The sequence below is a fragment of the Phaenicophaeus curvirostris genome, chromosome 20, assembly GCF_032191515.1.
Source record: "Phaenicophaeus curvirostris isolate KB17595 chromosome 20, BPBGC_Pcur_1.0, whole genome shotgun sequence".
Lineage (NCBI taxonomy): Eukaryota > Metazoa > Chordata > Aves > Cuculiformes > Cuculidae > Phaenicophaeus > Phaenicophaeus curvirostris.
Genome location: NC_091411.1, coordinates 9,249,827 through 9,265,455, shown reverse-complemented (window position 1 = coordinate 9,265,455; position 15,629 = coordinate 9,249,827). Strand labels below are relative to the sequence as shown.

The 15,629-nt window shown below is 51.3% G+C and overlaps 1 protein-coding gene across 4 annotated transcripts in view; it reads left to right on the top strand.

The window, feature by feature from the left end:
- VAV2 (vav guanine nucleotide exchange factor 2) overlaps positions 1 to 10,442 on the top strand; it is a 138,899-nt gene extending 128,457 nt beyond the window's left edge. For 2 of the 4 annotated variants that reach the window (XM_069873666.1, XM_069873667.1), the window contains 13 exons: positions 433 to 534; positions 649 to 737; positions 1,197 to 1,213; positions 1,552 to 1,573; positions 2,852 to 2,979; positions 3,144 to 3,218; positions 3,837 to 3,889; positions 4,595 to 4,711; positions 4,819 to 4,906; positions 5,001 to 5,124; positions 6,090 to 6,176; positions 8,184 to 8,338; positions 9,174 to 10,442. In XM_069873666.1, coding sequence (XP_069729767.1) covers positions 433 to 534; positions 649 to 737; positions 1,197 to 1,213; positions 1,552 to 1,573; positions 2,852 to 2,979; positions 3,144 to 3,218; positions 3,837 to 3,889; positions 4,595 to 4,711; positions 4,819 to 4,906; positions 5,001 to 5,124; positions 6,090 to 6,176; positions 8,184 to 8,338; positions 9,174 to 9,221 — 1,105 coding nt within the window. In that variant the 3' untranslated portion in view covers positions 9,222 to 10,442. The remainder of the gene's footprint in view (positions 1 to 432; positions 535 to 648; positions 738 to 1,196; positions 1,214 to 1,551; positions 1,574 to 2,851; positions 2,980 to 3,143; positions 3,219 to 3,836; positions 3,890 to 4,594; positions 4,712 to 4,818; positions 4,907 to 5,000; positions 5,125 to 6,089; positions 6,177 to 8,183; positions 8,339 to 9,173) is intronic. The other 2 variants (XM_069873668.1, XM_069873669.1) reach the window with 1 other exon arrangement.
- Positions 10,443 to 15,629: the final 5,187 nt, after the last annotated feature.

The window sequence follows — 15,629 nt, the reverse complement described above, 5'->3', positions numbered from 1 at the left end:
GAGCTTGGGTCCAGCATGAAATCATCTACCCCTGACTATTTGCACCAAAGCATGGGTGGTGCATCTCTGAAATGACACCTTGCCATGGTGTCAGGCCATGCACGAAGCACAGAGCTGGGGCTGGAGGAAGGTGCAGGACAGCTACTGCAGGCTTCTGGTCCTGAGCAGAGCAGGGGTTGGCTCTGTGCTGACAGATCTGGGCTATTGATTGACTCTGGCAAGAGCCAAACCCGTGAACGTTGTCCCAGGGGAAGGTTGATGGGTAAAATCCTCTCTCTGCACAGCCAAGCCCGGAGTCTGCTTTCACACTTGATTTCTTATCTGTCCGTGTGGTTTACAAACTTTGTAATGCAAACAGCAGCTGCTGTGACAGGTCACGAGCGCAGTGTGGATCGTACGGACAGGTTGATAACCCTCAGTCGTTTCCCTTAGGTCCAACATAAAGCCAGAGAAAGCCAATGCAAATCACCATAACTTTCAGATGTACACATTTGAAAAGACAACCAACTGCAAAGCCTGCAGGATGTTCCTGAGGTGAGCAACATCCTTCCAGCTTTTCTGCATCTGCACTAAAACATGGAAAGAAAATTGCAAACCTGTGGCTGAATTAGGACTTTCTGACTTCATTTTTTTTTTTTTTTTTTGCAGAGGAACCTTCTATCAGGGCTATCTTTGCCCCAAATGTGGAGCGGGTGCTCATAAGGAGTGCTTGGAGATCATTCCTCCCTGCAAGATAGGTGAATTATTTCACATGATTAGCAGCTTGTGTCGAGGAGGTGGATGCGTGTGAATGATCTGAAAGACTCGCTCTATAAAGCGCTGATGTTTGTTAATAAAAAAAAAAACACCAACATAAAACCAACTGTGTATGCTCCCACCCAACTCCCAGGGTTGTAATCCACAGTGACTGGTGGTTTAGAAACCAAGCAAACCAGCCAAGACCTCAGAAACAAAGACCTGAATCCTTTATATGTCAGAGGATGGCAGCAGCAATATGTACAAGGTGGGATGCACCTTGGGATGCTGGGGGAGTAATTAAGGGATCTTCATCAGAAGATGCTCGTTAGTGAAAGCAAAAGGGTCTGTGGCCAGTTGAAGCACTGGTGCCAGTTTATTGATACATGCAGCATCAAGAGAAGCAGAAAGTGGGGTTTGATGCCTGTGAAGTTAACCATTGTTCACCATTTCCCTTTCAGGTTCTTCAGCAGACCAGGTAGGTTGTTTGATGATCCTTTTCCTGTATCCCTCTCTGCCTTGGGCAGAGCCTTTATTCTTGCCTGTTCTTGAGGCAGGCAGCTCGGGCAGTTTGTGGGAAGAGCAGGCACTGGCCCCAGGGTGGTCCCAGTAACCTGGGGGGTGGAAGTAGAGACTGATGTCCTCTCCTCTAGCCTAAACATGGCTTAGTCTGGGTGGTACCATGGCCCATGGGAGGTGCAAGCACCGGGGAGGTTTCAGGAGAGAATTTCTTGTCCCAGTGGCTTCAGCCAAGCACTTGTGGAGGGAGCCAATACTACTATGTCCTCATGAAGACTTTTTCCATTCTCTTTGCAGGATTCGATGGGTGCTGGACCTGGTAAGGGCATGACTGTATTGCAGAAGGGCAAGTAGAGATGGCTTCCCGATCGTGGCTGCAGGTGTCCCTAACGCTGAGCATGTGGGAGGGAGAAGCTCCTTCTGAAACCAGAAAGGAGCATTAGGGTCCTGTGCCACTGTCACAGGACTTGATGGGGCATTGAGGTCTCTCCTGTCCCAGCTTCCCAAAGCAGCAAGTCGGGTCTGGAGCATCCTTCAAAGAAGACCAGGCATGTCCTGGCAGGGAGGCTTATTGGTAATGAGGGAGCATCTTCCATCCAGCATGCTGCTGGCATAGAATCATAGAATGGTTTGAGTTGGAAGGGACCTCAAAGCCCATCCAGTTCCACCTCCTGCCAGGGTCAGGGACACCTCCCACTGGATCAGGGGCTCCAAGCCCCATCCAACCTGGCCTTGAACCCCTCCAGGGTTGGGGCAGCCACCAGTTCTCTGGGCAAACTATGCCAGTGCCTTCCCACCCTCACAGGAAAACATTTCTTTCTATATCTAATCTAAACCTCCCTCTGATGGGGCTGTTAGTCATGATGGTTGCTGCAATATTTTTTTGTTCTCATTTGCTTAAAACTAGCTTAGACAGAGTGCTGGGCCTGCCCTGCCCGGGCTCTGGCTCAAGGGAGAGGGAACAATTTGTTTTTGTGCTTTTTCTATTACAAGGAAAGCCAAGCCTGGCAAAAAGAAACCTGAATCAAATTGGTGGTTAAAAAAAGAAAGCACAGAATGCTCTCGCTGGGCAGGGACAGGCAGAGGTGGGGAAGTATTTTGAAGATAAACACTGTGGGTTAAGTGTAGTTGGGGAGGCTTGTTTGATGTGCAGTTGCTGGCAAGGCAACTGGACTTTGACTGCAAACTTCAGGGTTGTTTGAGTCCCAGGTCCCCCTGAAATGCAGAAATAGGTGGGTTTTCACTGGTCCCTTTTGCAATCGCAGGTGTTGCCACTGAGCCTGGTGGGGTTTGATGCCAGGTGAGGCTAAGTCCAGGTGCAGCACTGGGAGTCAAAGCTTTGCCTTGGCTCTGTCCTTCATGGCTTTGCTTTTGCTCAGTGATCTGAGCCATCCATGTAACCTCAGGAGTCAAACCCATTCTCTGTGGGCTTTGTTCCTTTCTGCTTTCATGCTTTCTGCCCGCAGATCCTGCCTGCTGATGCTGTTAGATCTGTGGCTCACAGGATAAGGAACAATAGGCCTCAGGGAGGGGATATTTTTTATTTGCATCTTGTTAGCAGGGTCTAGGTGATGAAACTGGTTTGTGTGCTTTCCAGGTCCTAAGATGGTGGCGGTTCAGAATTACCACGGAAACCCAGCCCCTCCTGCGAAGCCAGTGCTGACGTTTCAAATCGGGGATGTGATCGAGCTGTTGAGAGGAGACCCTGACTCACAGTGGTGGGAGGTGAGAGCGATTCCCTGGAAGTTCTAAGCCAGTGACTTTTGCATTGTCCTTTTTATTTGTGGGCTTTTCTGGAGCCCAGGAGCTGCAGTGGTGACCGTTCCCATCCCTGCATGGCAAGAACATTGCTCCCCCATGCCAATCTGATGCCTGCTTTGGCTTTACAGGGGCGGCTGCTGCCGATGAAGAAGTCGGGTTATTTTCCCAGCTCATCAGTAAAGCCTTGCCCCGTTGATGCAAGAGTAAGTGCTGAAGAGGAGAAGAAGTCAGGAGCACCTGCAGGTGCTGCGGGAGCGTGGGGACAGCGCTGAGGGCTGTCACGGGAGGTGCTGCTCTGGTGGTGCCTGTTGTTCTTAGCCTTCTGCTTGAGACCTGGGTCTTTCCAATGAGTCCTTGGACCTTGAATGAGGCTTTTTCCTGTCACGCAACTAGCTAAGATGTGGATCCATTGTCCCATAGTTGCAAATCCCTGGTCAGGTTGGTCTCAGCTTTGTTCCCAGTATTGGGGTTGGTGTGACCAGGTCCAGACCCCATTACTCTTGTTCAGGAGCAGAGTGCTTGCGATCAGTCACAGTGCTGGAAAACTGCAGTTTGGGGTTTTTTTTACTGTGTTTTGTAACACTGCCAGCTGCTTCCCAATTAAAAACCGCTCAGGTGAATGAAAACATGCAGCATGCTTGTCCCAGCTGGGAGGCTGAGAGAGAAATGCTCAGCTACAACACTGCCCTCCACTGCCGAAGCCAATAATTCAGAAATGGCTTGGCAGACGGAAACCCTCCTGTGGAGAGGAGCATCTTGCCCATGACCTAGGGCCTGATGAGGTGCTGGTTCTGTGGTAATAAGCAATGTTCTCTTTGCAGCCTCCCAACAGTCGGCCGCCCTCACGGGAGATAGACTACACGGCGTACCCATGGTGAGTCGCCCTGCCTGCCTCCTCTGACTGTAAAAATACATTCACCTTGCCTTTTAATGGTTACTTTGTCAGGAATCTGCTCGAATAATGAATTATGAAAGCTGGTTATCAGTGTTTTGCATCCCACCTCCCCCATGGCCACGGTGCAGCCGATGTAGTGGTGTTTGGGTGTTGAGACCTGGTGTAGCCCTCACAGCATCAGTGGGGATTTCTTCACTGATGAAGAGGGTCAGAGGCAAAAGGAGAGGTGCTGGTTTCTCTTCCTGTTCTGCATGTTTTCTGTGCCCAGAAAACCATCTGGGGAGAAAGAAACCAATTTCTGCCTTGGCAGGAGGGGTCGTGCTTTGCTTGCCTCCTGCTCCGTCCTTCCAGTTCCAGCTGGGTTTTCAAATTCATGACTCTAAATTATCCCCACTTGTTTACCTGGGGACCAGTTCCCGATTAATGGCATTTTCCAGGTGCCCTGGAAATATAAGAGATTTCAAAGGGAAGAGGTTGCACTCTGCGTTGTTCATCCACTCTGTTCAATGGCTGAGAAACTTCTCTGGGCACTTTCCTTTCTGCTCATGAAGTTTTGGATAAAACTTGTTTCTCTGTTTGCCCAAGCTTCATACCTTTAAAAAAAGTTATATCCTTTTGTCTAAAACATGCCTATTTTAAAAATATGCATTCATTTTTAATTAATTAATTAACCTGTGGGCTCAGGTTTGCAGGGAACATGGAGCGGCAGCAGACAGACAACCTGCTCAAGTCTCACGTCAGTGGCACCTACCTGATCCGGGAGCGACCAGCTGAGGCCGAGCGCTTTGCCATCAGTATTAAGTGCGTAATAGTTAATTTAGTTGTTTAGTAATAATCACACTCGGAGGGTGAGATGGGGCTAGAGCACACAGCTACATTTTCTTGAGTGCCTTTGCTACAATTTGCAGGTTTAATGATGAGGTAAAGCACATCAAGGTGGTGGAGAAGGACAACTGGATTCACATCACGGAAGCCAAGAAGTTTGAAAGCTTGCTGGTAGGTTTTTCTAGCCCCTTTGAGCATGTGAACGATCCCTACAAGTCAAGCAGAGGACAGTGAAGACAGTTGGGTGCCTTTCCATCCTTCCCAGGAGCTGGTTGAGTACTACCAGAGCCACTCGCTGAAGGAAAGCTTCAAGCAGCTGGACACAACGCTGAAATATCCCTATAAATCTCGGGAGCGCTCTACCTCCAGGACCTTCACTCGCTCTCCAGGTAAAACCCAGCTCAGCTATGCTAGTCGTTAATCCCTGATGGAAAATCTTAGCCATACAGCAAGGCGTAGGAGCACTGTCTGGACGAAGGGATTCATGGCTTTGCTGTAGGAATTGAGCCCTTTAAGTTGCAATTGAATCTTCTGCTTGGCTGGCTGCATTTTGAGGACGGGTCTCGCAGGATCTGTGGGGTCAGGGAGGTCTGACTGAGCTGCGGTTGCCTGGCACTGCTCCACGAGTTCATGGAGCAGGTGCAGCCTCCCAGGGAGAGCTTTTGTTGGAGGAGACTGGTTTCCCTCCTGCAGTTTTGCACGCTGAGCTCGGGGGTGGTTTCCTACCCTTGGTCCTGCTGGGAGAGTAGCTGTGGCTGCAGTTAGTAGGCAGAAGTGTGATGCTCTGTTAGCCGGATATACCGTGTCTTCCCTGCCCATGAGAGTTTTTGTGCACGTGTTTTAATGGATCCAGTTCCAGTGTCACTTGTGGTGGTTTGAATCCTAGTTGGACTCCTTTATGGGAGATGATGGGAGAAATGGTAAGTCTGTGCCTAAAATAAACAGAAGTGAAATAAAAATAGAAAGGAAGATGTGCATTAGTGTAAAATGCTCTGCTCTGTCTAAAAGTTTGAGCACTTTGTGGGGAAAAATGCATTTTTAAAGATTGTTAGGCTGTATTTTAGTGTATTTTAAAAAGAATACCAAAGGAAGATATTCTTAAAAAGTTGATCAAATATCTTTTCCAATAAAATACAGCCCTAGGATGACTTTTGAGCTGCGAGAGTGGCTGCAGGGCTGAGGCCAGACCCGTCGCCAACTGTCCCAGCTCTGAGCTGCTGTGCCAGACCTCCTGCATGCTTTACCCTGTACTTCTCTGTTGGCTTTTAAAGCATTGTGCATTATAATACCTTTTTTTAATTTCCTTTTTAATGCGTGTTCTGCCTCTTTCTGTTTCTCTCTAACCTCTTTGCAGCCTCCTGCGCTTCCTACAACTTTTCTTTTCTCAGTCCTCAGGGCCTCAACTTTTCTTCTCAGAGCTCCTCCAGTCCCTTCTGGTCAGGTACCAGTGCCTCTCCGCGCCGGAGAGACCTGCCACCTTCCCCAGGTTGCAGCATCCCCAGCTTGAAAGCCATCACCAGAGGGACCTGCAGGGTCCCTGTGGTCCCTCTATCACCCGCAGGCGGTTCAGGGGGTCCCCAGTGCCACCCTGGGGCGCAGCCTGGAAACAAGCTAATTAGCCATGGCTTGGCCAAGAGCAAAACACACTCCCCCCTCCGCAAAATCAAGGCAGGGAGAAAATGGAGTTGGCACTATTGGAGAAAAGGGGGCTAAAATTAACTAAAAAATGGATCTACTGCATTGGGATCTCATGATGTACTTCAAGCTTGACCTGCTTATCCCATGTGTTTCACCAAACGAGCATTGGCATCACACTGTCTTCCAGACCGTTTCTCCTTGCTGTACAAGGAGAACATCTCAGTGTCCAGCAGTTTTTGAGCTCTGATGTCGGAGGCTGCTCACGAACCCCTTGCTGAGGAGGTATGGGGGAAATTTTGCTGTTAAATGTGTTTTGTGGCTCAGCCTCCCAGCAGAAAGGGCAGCTCTGGCCTTTGAACCCCATTGATTTAAGTGTTACAGACCAGTGTCTGTTTGGCAGAGATCAGAGCGAAACCGTGCCAGTTCATTTCTTCCTGTTTAAGCTTTTACCTTTCAGCATTTTCTTTATGCCAGGGGAAATCTTTGATAGAGCCACGTGTGCTTTACTTGGTGCCGTGTTTGGGAAGAACACTTAACTTTTCAGACATTTAGAACATAATTCTGGGAATTTGGGATCCTTTAAACGTATGGAAAGTATTGCAGAAAGTAGTTTGTGCAGCAGTGGGCTCTGAGCAAGCTCCTGATGGAAGAGTTCAAAGCTGCCATGATTCTCACTCCCTTCTCCAGCCTGGTGAGGATGGACGAGCCCTCCAGTTATTGCACGTTGTGTGTCTGGACCATCTCCATTGCATCCTCATCTCCTTCCATCCTAAGAGCTAAAACCTGGGCAAAGCTTTTCCTCAAACTTAGTTCAACCTTGGTTTGCAAACTTTTAAAATGGTAATTAATCCTCGAAACTCCTGGGACAGAAAGAGTAGCATCACTGAACCATGATGGCCCTTAAGGGCTGGTTTTTTTTGCAAACTTAAGAGGAGGCGCATTTTTCTCCTCCTCTGCCCATCTTATCCCATCCCTCCCACTGTTGCTCTCCAGCCCTCCTTCCCCTTGCCCAGGCATTGAAGCTGAGCACTGCCCCTGCTGTTCCCCACTCACTGCTGCTCCTCCTTGTGCCTCCCCCAAGCATCCTCTGCCTGAAGTGATGGAGATCCTTGGTGCTGGGGCTGTTCTGATGCTGTTAGAGACCTGGGAGTGCTCACAGGGCCATGGTTATTATCACGAGGTATTGATCAGCATTAGGGTTTGCAGACTGCTTTTTGCACATTTTGACTAGTTACAGGACCAAGTTTCCAAGGGCCCTGGCCACTCCCTGGCAAGGACAGGAGCAGGGAAGTTACCGATTAGCAGGTTGTTCCTCCTCATGGTGAAACATCTCGGCATCTCTAGAAGAACCCAATCCCTCAATTTTTGCAAGTTTAAACACAAGTTGCTTTGTGAAATCTTTTAACAAGGTGCTGGGAGCTGTGCAGCAGCCAGACCCAGTCTTGGTGGTGAAACATTTTTTTCCACGATTTCTTAGTTAACGACTGTGTATTCCCGTGGAATCTTCTTTCACCACCTTCTCACAAAAGTGCCCTCACCCTAGCAAGCCTCTCCAAGGCTATCCTGGTCAGTAGAGAGGTGCTTCTCAAGCCTGTAAAGCCCAGCAGGAATCCAGTTTACTCCTGACTGCCCCAGTCCATACGGGTCTGAGCAGTCTGGATGATCTAAGATTGATCCAGGTTATGGCATTGCAGCGAGGCCAGTGCTGTGGTAGAAAACCCAGGTTGAACCTCAACAAGCTTTCCCCAGGCTTCGGCCAGTCTTGTGTGGTGGGGCAGCTCCCGACTCCTTCTGCTTTGTCCCTTTGCAGTGTTCACCCCACGGGTCATAGGGACAGCGGTGGCACGATACAACTTTGCGGCACGGGACATGCGGGAGCTCTCGCTGCGAGAGGGCGACGTGGTGAAGATCTACAGCAGAATTGGTGGGGACCAGGGATGGTGGAAGGGAGAAACCAATGGAAGAGTGAGTGCATCCAGATAATATTGTCCTGTTTCTTCAGCTCATGATCCTCCTTGCATGTGTTGAGCAGGCAGGCATGCCAACTCGGGCAATGTTCCCACCTGGCCTTCCTTAATCCTGCAGGTAGGGTGTTCTCACAGGAGTGATTCTACAGGTGAAAGGCTCAGCCTCCTGGGGAAAAGCAGCAGGCGGGTGGCTCGACCTGACGTCCCACAGAGTTTGTAGCACTGGAGATGTATTAAGGTGCTGAGGGGCATGGTTTAGCATTTGATAGGAATGGTTGGACTCGATGATCCGGTGGGTCTCTTCCAACCTGGTGATTCTATGATTCGTGCCGTCATCTCTTATACAGTGTGGACAACTCATATGTCCAAAGCAATGTACAGTTCTGTTTCCATTCTTGACTAGGGTAACAGCTGCACTGTTTTCACCACTGTGTGTTGGGATGTGACCACATCCAGCATTGTTCAACAGCAGGAACAGTGTGTTGTGGTGGGGAGATAATTCCAGTTACATGACAGGAGCTCCCTTCAGGTCCCCAGTCTCCAGTTCACCTCTTCTCCCAAGTGACAGGGGACAGGACGAGAGGGAATGGCCTCAAGCTCCACCAGGGGAGGTTCAGGATGGACATTAGAAAAAAAATTTTCATGGAGAGAGTCACTGGGCCCTGTCAGAGGCTGCCCAGGGAGGGGGTTGAGTCACCTTCCCTGGAGGTGTTTAAGGGACGGGTGGACGAGGTGCTGAGGGACATGGTTTAGTGATTGATGGGAATGGTTGGACTTGATGATCCGATGGGTCTTTTCCAACCTGGTGATTCTATGATTCTCTTCCCTGACAGGTTGGCTGGTTTCCCTCGACATACGTGGAAGAAGAGGGGGTGCAATGACTGCGGGGTGTCTGATGGAAAATCATCGAGTGCCCAGAATGAGCCGCTGCAGACCATGCACACTTGTCCCGGTGCCTGTGACTCCCTGTGACACGTGGCCGGGTGCCTCCCAGGACTGCTCTCGCAGCCTCTTTCAGCAATCCGTTCCTCTGTACAGTGTGTGTGTGCGCGCGTGTGTCGGGGCCACCGCTGGCCTCGCTCCTCTTCCGTGTATAGAAGATTGATGGTCTGTCAGATAACGTTCGTTTAGCAGCTGTGGAAGAGTCCTGGGAAAGCTGCACTCTCCTGCATGGACAGAGCTGAGAGACTCCGTGGGGTGCCCACCAGAGGATGGGGCTCAAACCCCTTTTAGTAAAGGTGTTTTAAAAGCCACCGTGGTGGTGGGAGGGTGATGTTGAAGGTTTGCACCTGGGCTGGTGCCTGAGTGTGTCGAGGTGAGAATTTGGGGGTGTCAGAGAGGAGGGAGCGACCCGGCCGTGAGGAGATGACACAGACCCTGCTGTGCCGCTCGGGTGGGCTCTCCAGGTCGGGATTTCAGCAGTCTGCCTGGCAGCCCTGTGGCAGCATCGTGTTGTGGCCGGGGCGAGGGGGCAGAGCGGGGAGAGCCAGCCCAGGAGGAGGAGGTGGCTGTTGCTCCTCTCTGCAGGATGCCAGCTGTGGCACCAGGGGCGCGTTTTGACTGTCAGACATGGGATTGAAGTGGACCTCCAGGTCAGACAGGAGGCAAAAGAGCCACTTGGGCATCCCAAGCCCATTTTCTCTGCAACCACCTTTGGTCCCACCAGCCTTGCTGCGGGCAGCAAGGGCAGCTTGGGATGCTTACTGGTCCCACGGCTGAGCAGGAGGTCACAGTGCATTGCAGGACTGGAGACTCGCTTTGCCACACAAGGGTTTTGGTGGCCACTGAGGCACCAGGTACACGCAGAGAGGACAAGGAGTGTGTGTCTCTGGATGTGTCCTCCCCTCGCTCCCAGCTTGCTCCTGCTGCGGGCAGGACTCCTTGCAGCTGAGACACATCCCACCTTGCTGAGCTCAGGGGGATGAACCCACCTGAGTAAGGGCTACGGTATGAAGACCTGATTTCTCTTGCTGAGTTGTGAAAGCATCTCTCCCTCCCCAGCTGTGTGCACTTTTGGGGGCTGTGAGCATTGTCCCCTCTCTTCCTTCCCACAGGCTGTTACTGCTGCTGCTGTCAAGTAAAGGTCCGTCTGTCTTGGCGTTGCCGTTTTGTCCTGAGTACCATCTGTCTGAGTCTGTTCTTTCCAAAGTGCAGCTCCTGTGGTTGATAGGCAGAGCTGCTGGGTGGAAATACCAGCTGTTAACTTGTGCTTTTCCCACCATGGGGCACTGTGTCCTTTGTGCAGGTCTAGGAGGCTCCAGTGTTAGGTGGGTGAGTGGTGCTGCCGCCCTCAGTCCTTGACACTGGGGGGACCCTGGCTGCATCCAAGTTGCAGATGGAACAGCAGTGCCCTGCCTGGGATAATAAAGCGTTTGGGCCTCTCGAGGGAAAAACGTGATCTTGGAAATTAAATGTTGTTGCTCAGTGACAAGCCTAGAGCTGCCCTACTTCATTGCCTGTTCCTCCTGGAGCCCCGTGAGTGCTCTCGGTGCCGGGGGGGAAGCGAGGTGGGTGCAGTCGGGGTCTAGCTGGGGTGGATGCCCACCAGGATCTTGCTGTGTGAGGTGACAGGGACACGGAGGGGCTCAGGGCTTTCCCAAGGTATTGTCTGGTGCTAACCTCTCCTGGCCATCCCCTCGGTGCTGAGCTCAGAGTACGCTCAAAGGCGAGCAGCCAGCAGGCAATGCTCTGCTCTGGTTCCTGTAGCTGTGCTGGAGCCGAGGGGTTATTTAGGGGGGGATGAGGTGCTCGCACACACCCTCAAGACAACCTCTCGATGGTTCCTGTTATGCCTCAGATCCTAAAGCCTTACGTGACCCTCCTGTTTATCATAGCCGATTTTGTGAGGTGGTGAGGGCATCCTCTTTGGAAGAGCACGTACTCCATCACAGGGACCATGGAGCCACCTGTCCCTCACACCCCAGGGGGATCCTCAGCCTCCACCACTGCCCGTGCTCCCCTCCTGGCCCTGCCAAATCCCGCTGCCCTCCGGAGAGCTCTCCCTCTTGTGTTTACTGTTGAAAGAAACTCGTTAAAAAGATTGTTTTGTTTGTAAGTAATTATTCAGCCATTTGCCACAATATATATCTGTGAATAAGAAAGGGAAATGTTTTTTATGATGGTGAGAAAATTGTATATATATTTTAGTTCATTGCAGATCATTCAGAATTGCAATGGGATATGTTGGAAAATAATATGTAAATTTCTTGGGGTTTTCCTTTGCACTGCACTAACTTGGGGTAGGGTGGAGGGGGTTTGAAGATCAAGCTGTTTGTTTATGGAATAGTTTATAGCGGAGAATTTGGAAATCATTTGGAATAGCTTGTCATGCTGGAATAGAAACTTTAGCTGCTACTTAGAAACCCTTTTGCATGTGGTTTTTCCAGACCTTTTTAAGTTACAATACATCAAAGTAAATTCCACAACGAAAAAAATAAAGTGTCATTTTGCCGATAGGGGTTTTTTTTTTCCCAGCCATGGTTTTTATGGTGCCAGAGGGCTCGGGCTCGTGTCAGGCTTGTTGTTAAAGCCCCCTTGGCTGCACTGGGGTGGCTTGGCCAGCCCAGAGGAGATGCTCACAGGGATGGATCCATTCCAATTGCTGCCCTGAACTGTAAGTGTTCATACCCTTCCAAAACTCAGAGGGCATCCTTCCTGCAGCGCCAGGCATGACTTTTTGCAGGAAGGAGCCGCTGACGCCGACCACTCACCTGTCAAGTTCCTTCTCCTTGTTTCTGGAGCAGCTGCTCTTGTGCAGTTGTCCCACACTCCAGCCGGGTGGTTTTCCTGGGGCTCTTCTCCCTGCTGGAGGTGCAGCACTATGAGGGGAGAGAAAGAGCATGACTCTTCATGGTGTTTAGTCACTCCCAAGTATCATATTCCAGAATCCCACACTTCCCAGAGCAATAAAAGAAATGACACAGTTGCTTATAAAATACCCAAGGCGTTGCTGGAGGTATCATCCCGGAGCAGGGATGTGAAATGCTGCTGTGAGCTGCTGTGTCATTTAATCAGTAATAACATCAATTATTTTCTGGTCCTGGAGTCCCCAGTGCTTTCTTCTTGCTTTGACTTTCACAGGGTCAGCTGAAAGGGGCTGGAACAATGAGCGGAGGTGTTTCACTCGGAGAAGCTGGGCACTAACTTTTGGATGCTAATTTGGAAAGATGCTGCCCCAGGAGCTATTTAGCCTTGGCCAAGGTGACAACCCCTACCTGGGGTAAACTCGTTCCCTACCATTGCAGTTCAGTTCAGAGGAAGCTCTGTATGAAGTCTTGGACTCAAGTTGTGCTAGGGGGAGTTTATGGTGCAGTGGTGGAGTCTCCATCCCTGGAAGGGCTCAAAAACCGTGTTGTTGTGGCACTTTGGGACACGGTTTAGTTGGCACGGTGATGTTGGGCTGGTGGTTGGACTGGATGATCTTAGAGGTCTTCTCCAACCTCAATGATTCTGTGAAATACCAGGTTTTGGTACCTGAGTGCTCTCCTGCCAGCAATGGATCTTGGCTCAGTCATCGCCGTTGGTTGCCTGTGATGTGGCTGCACAAATGCTGCGCTGGAGCTGGCTGATGGCTGTGAGAGCAGGTAAGTGCCAAAATCTGCTTCCATGCCCAGTCCTGCCCGTGGGGACAGCCAAGGGACAGCCCTGCCGCCCCAGGGCTGGCTCCTCGGTGGTGGCCAATGACATCTAACCCTTGGAGGGTTGAAACCTCCCCCTGGTTTGCCCTGACGGGGGGCTGGTGCCTCGTGGATGAATGGGGTGTTTATTTCCTATGCCCAGCTACTGCCAGACTCTGTAACCAGACCAGGAGCAGCATTGCCAGGGCATTAACAAGACAATAAATCTCCAGCCAAGGCCAGCACAGCTGCCTCCAGCCCTAAACAGACTCCTGCAAGCCCCAGGAGGGGGAACACACCAGACAGGGGTTTCCTTTTCTGCTCCTTGAATCCTGTGTTCAGTTCTGGGCCCCTCACCACAAGGAGGATGTTGAGGATCTGGAGCGAGTCCAGAGAAGAGCAACGAAGCTGGTGAAGGGGCTGGAGAACAGGCCTTATGAGGAACGGCTGAGAGAGCTGGGGGTGTTCAGCCTGGAGAAGAGGAGGCTGAGGGGAGACCTCACTGCTCTCTACAACTGCCTGAAAGGAGGTTGTGGAGAGGAGGGTGCTGGGCTCTTCTCCCAAGTGACGGGACAGGACGAGAGGGAATGGCCTCAAGCTCCACCAGGGGAGGTTCAGGCTGGACATCAGGAAAAAAATTTTCATGGAAAGGGTCATTGGGCACTGGCAGAGGCTGCCCAGGGAGGGGGTTGAGTCACCTTCCCTGGAGGGGTTTAGGGCACGGGTGGATGAGGTGCTGAGGGATATGGTTTAGTGTTTGATGGGAATGGTTGGACTCGATGATCCGATGGGTCTTTTCCTACCTGATGATTCTATGATTCTATTTATTACCTTTTCCCCCAGCAACAGCAGCTGCTGACAGAATCTCCCAGATCAGCTGGACTCGCCAGGGGCTGCCTCTGCTCTGAGCAAACACGGTGCTGGGGGTGGCTGCATTTGCTGGCTGCCCCTTTGCAAACAGCAGGTCCAGCTCAGCCGCCCCGGGATGTCCGTGTGGCCGGGCCTTGAGCACACCCCACTGCCCTGGTGACCTGTGGCCGGCCGGCGTGGGGCCACCTCCCTCCTCCAGCTCAGAGCAGACACGCTGGGTGGGTGCAAGCGCTTGCACTGCCCAGCTCAGTGGACCCTAAAACAAGGGTCATAGAATCATAGAATGGTTTCAGCTGGAAGAGACGTCAAAGTTCAGCGAGTTCCAACCGCCTGGCATGGGCAGGGACACCTCCCACTGGATCTGGTTGCTCAAACCCTCATCCAGCCTGGCCTTGAACACCTCCAGGGATGGGGCAGCCACCGCTTCTCGGGGCAAACTCAGCCTCCCCACCCTCACAGGGAAACGTTCCTCCCCAAGATCTCCTCTACATCTCCCCTCTTTCAGCTTCAAGTGAGTGGTCCAAACTGCTGTGCAATAAGGATGGGGAAACTGAGGCAGGAGGTTGCCAGGAGCAGAACTCAGACACGCTCTACCCAGCAGGATCAAGCCTGCTTATGGTTTGGGCTTGAGGCGTCTTTCAGTTTGAGGTCACATTCTGATAATGCTTTCCTGAGACCAAATTCAGGCTGTGCTGCAGGGGAGAGCGAAGCCAGCTCTGCACATGTACCTGTGTGGGCTCTGATGATGATGATGCGCGTTTGCAGCCTGCTGCGTGCGATGCTGAGCTGTAGGTCCGCAGCACGCCTCGCTAATTCATTTCTGCATTAGCCATAATGTTTTCTGTGACCTAGAAAACTCCAGCTGGCACACGCAAACTGCTGCGCACCTTTATGTTATAATGCATCTAAAAATTATACGGAAAAGATTGAACTGGCTTAAGCTTCCTCCACGTTGGACTGACCCTCACGGCTGCTCTGGAGCTGCATCAGAGCCCAGGGTTCAGAGGAACTGAAGTCACCACTGCTTTCTCTGCTGTCCATCCTGAGCTTGATGAACGGCTTGGGATGATGAATACACACCTGGGCTTGTATTGTCTTAGGTCTGGTCTAACCCAAAGGTCTTATTTATAATTACGCACTGATGAAATGGTTCTGGCCCATCAAACAGAAACACCCTGCTGCAGACAGGAGTTTAGACTTGTTTGCATCTCTGTGGTTAAAATAACTAGTCCATGGAAAATAGGAATTTGGGCTCTGTCTTTAGAACTTGGAAACTGATTCTGTCTTTGGAAGAATAAGAGAAATGCCGCTGATGCTGGAAGAAGTGAAGCCCTCTGCTTCTCTCCAAACCCTTCCCAAACTGGAGGAATTTGGATGCAAACTGGGTACCGCAGTGCATTCAACGCGCTAAAGCAGATGGATGGGAGAGTGGGGAGCAGTGGGGGGCACTTCCCAGACTTGTGATGCTGTTGAATGCTAAAAAGCCCCCCAAAACACCATCCCTGGGCTGTTCCTGCTGCAGCCTGGGGCTCCGTGGGGCTGGGGGGCTGTTTCTGCTCTGCTGTGAGCAAGCGATGCTGCTTGGGGGACACAGATGCTGCTTAGACCCCAACCCCACCCACCTCCAGCCAAACCTTGACTCCACCCCGACCCCTGCTTCTCCAAGATATCTGAACCAGGCCCTTTAGAGCCTCTCTAAAGAACTTGCATCGCCTGCGTATCCTGCCCAAACAGGTCCTAATTTCAGGGGTGAGTCCTGGGCAGGAGGAATAATAAACCTTTGGGCTGCGAGATCTGAATCAA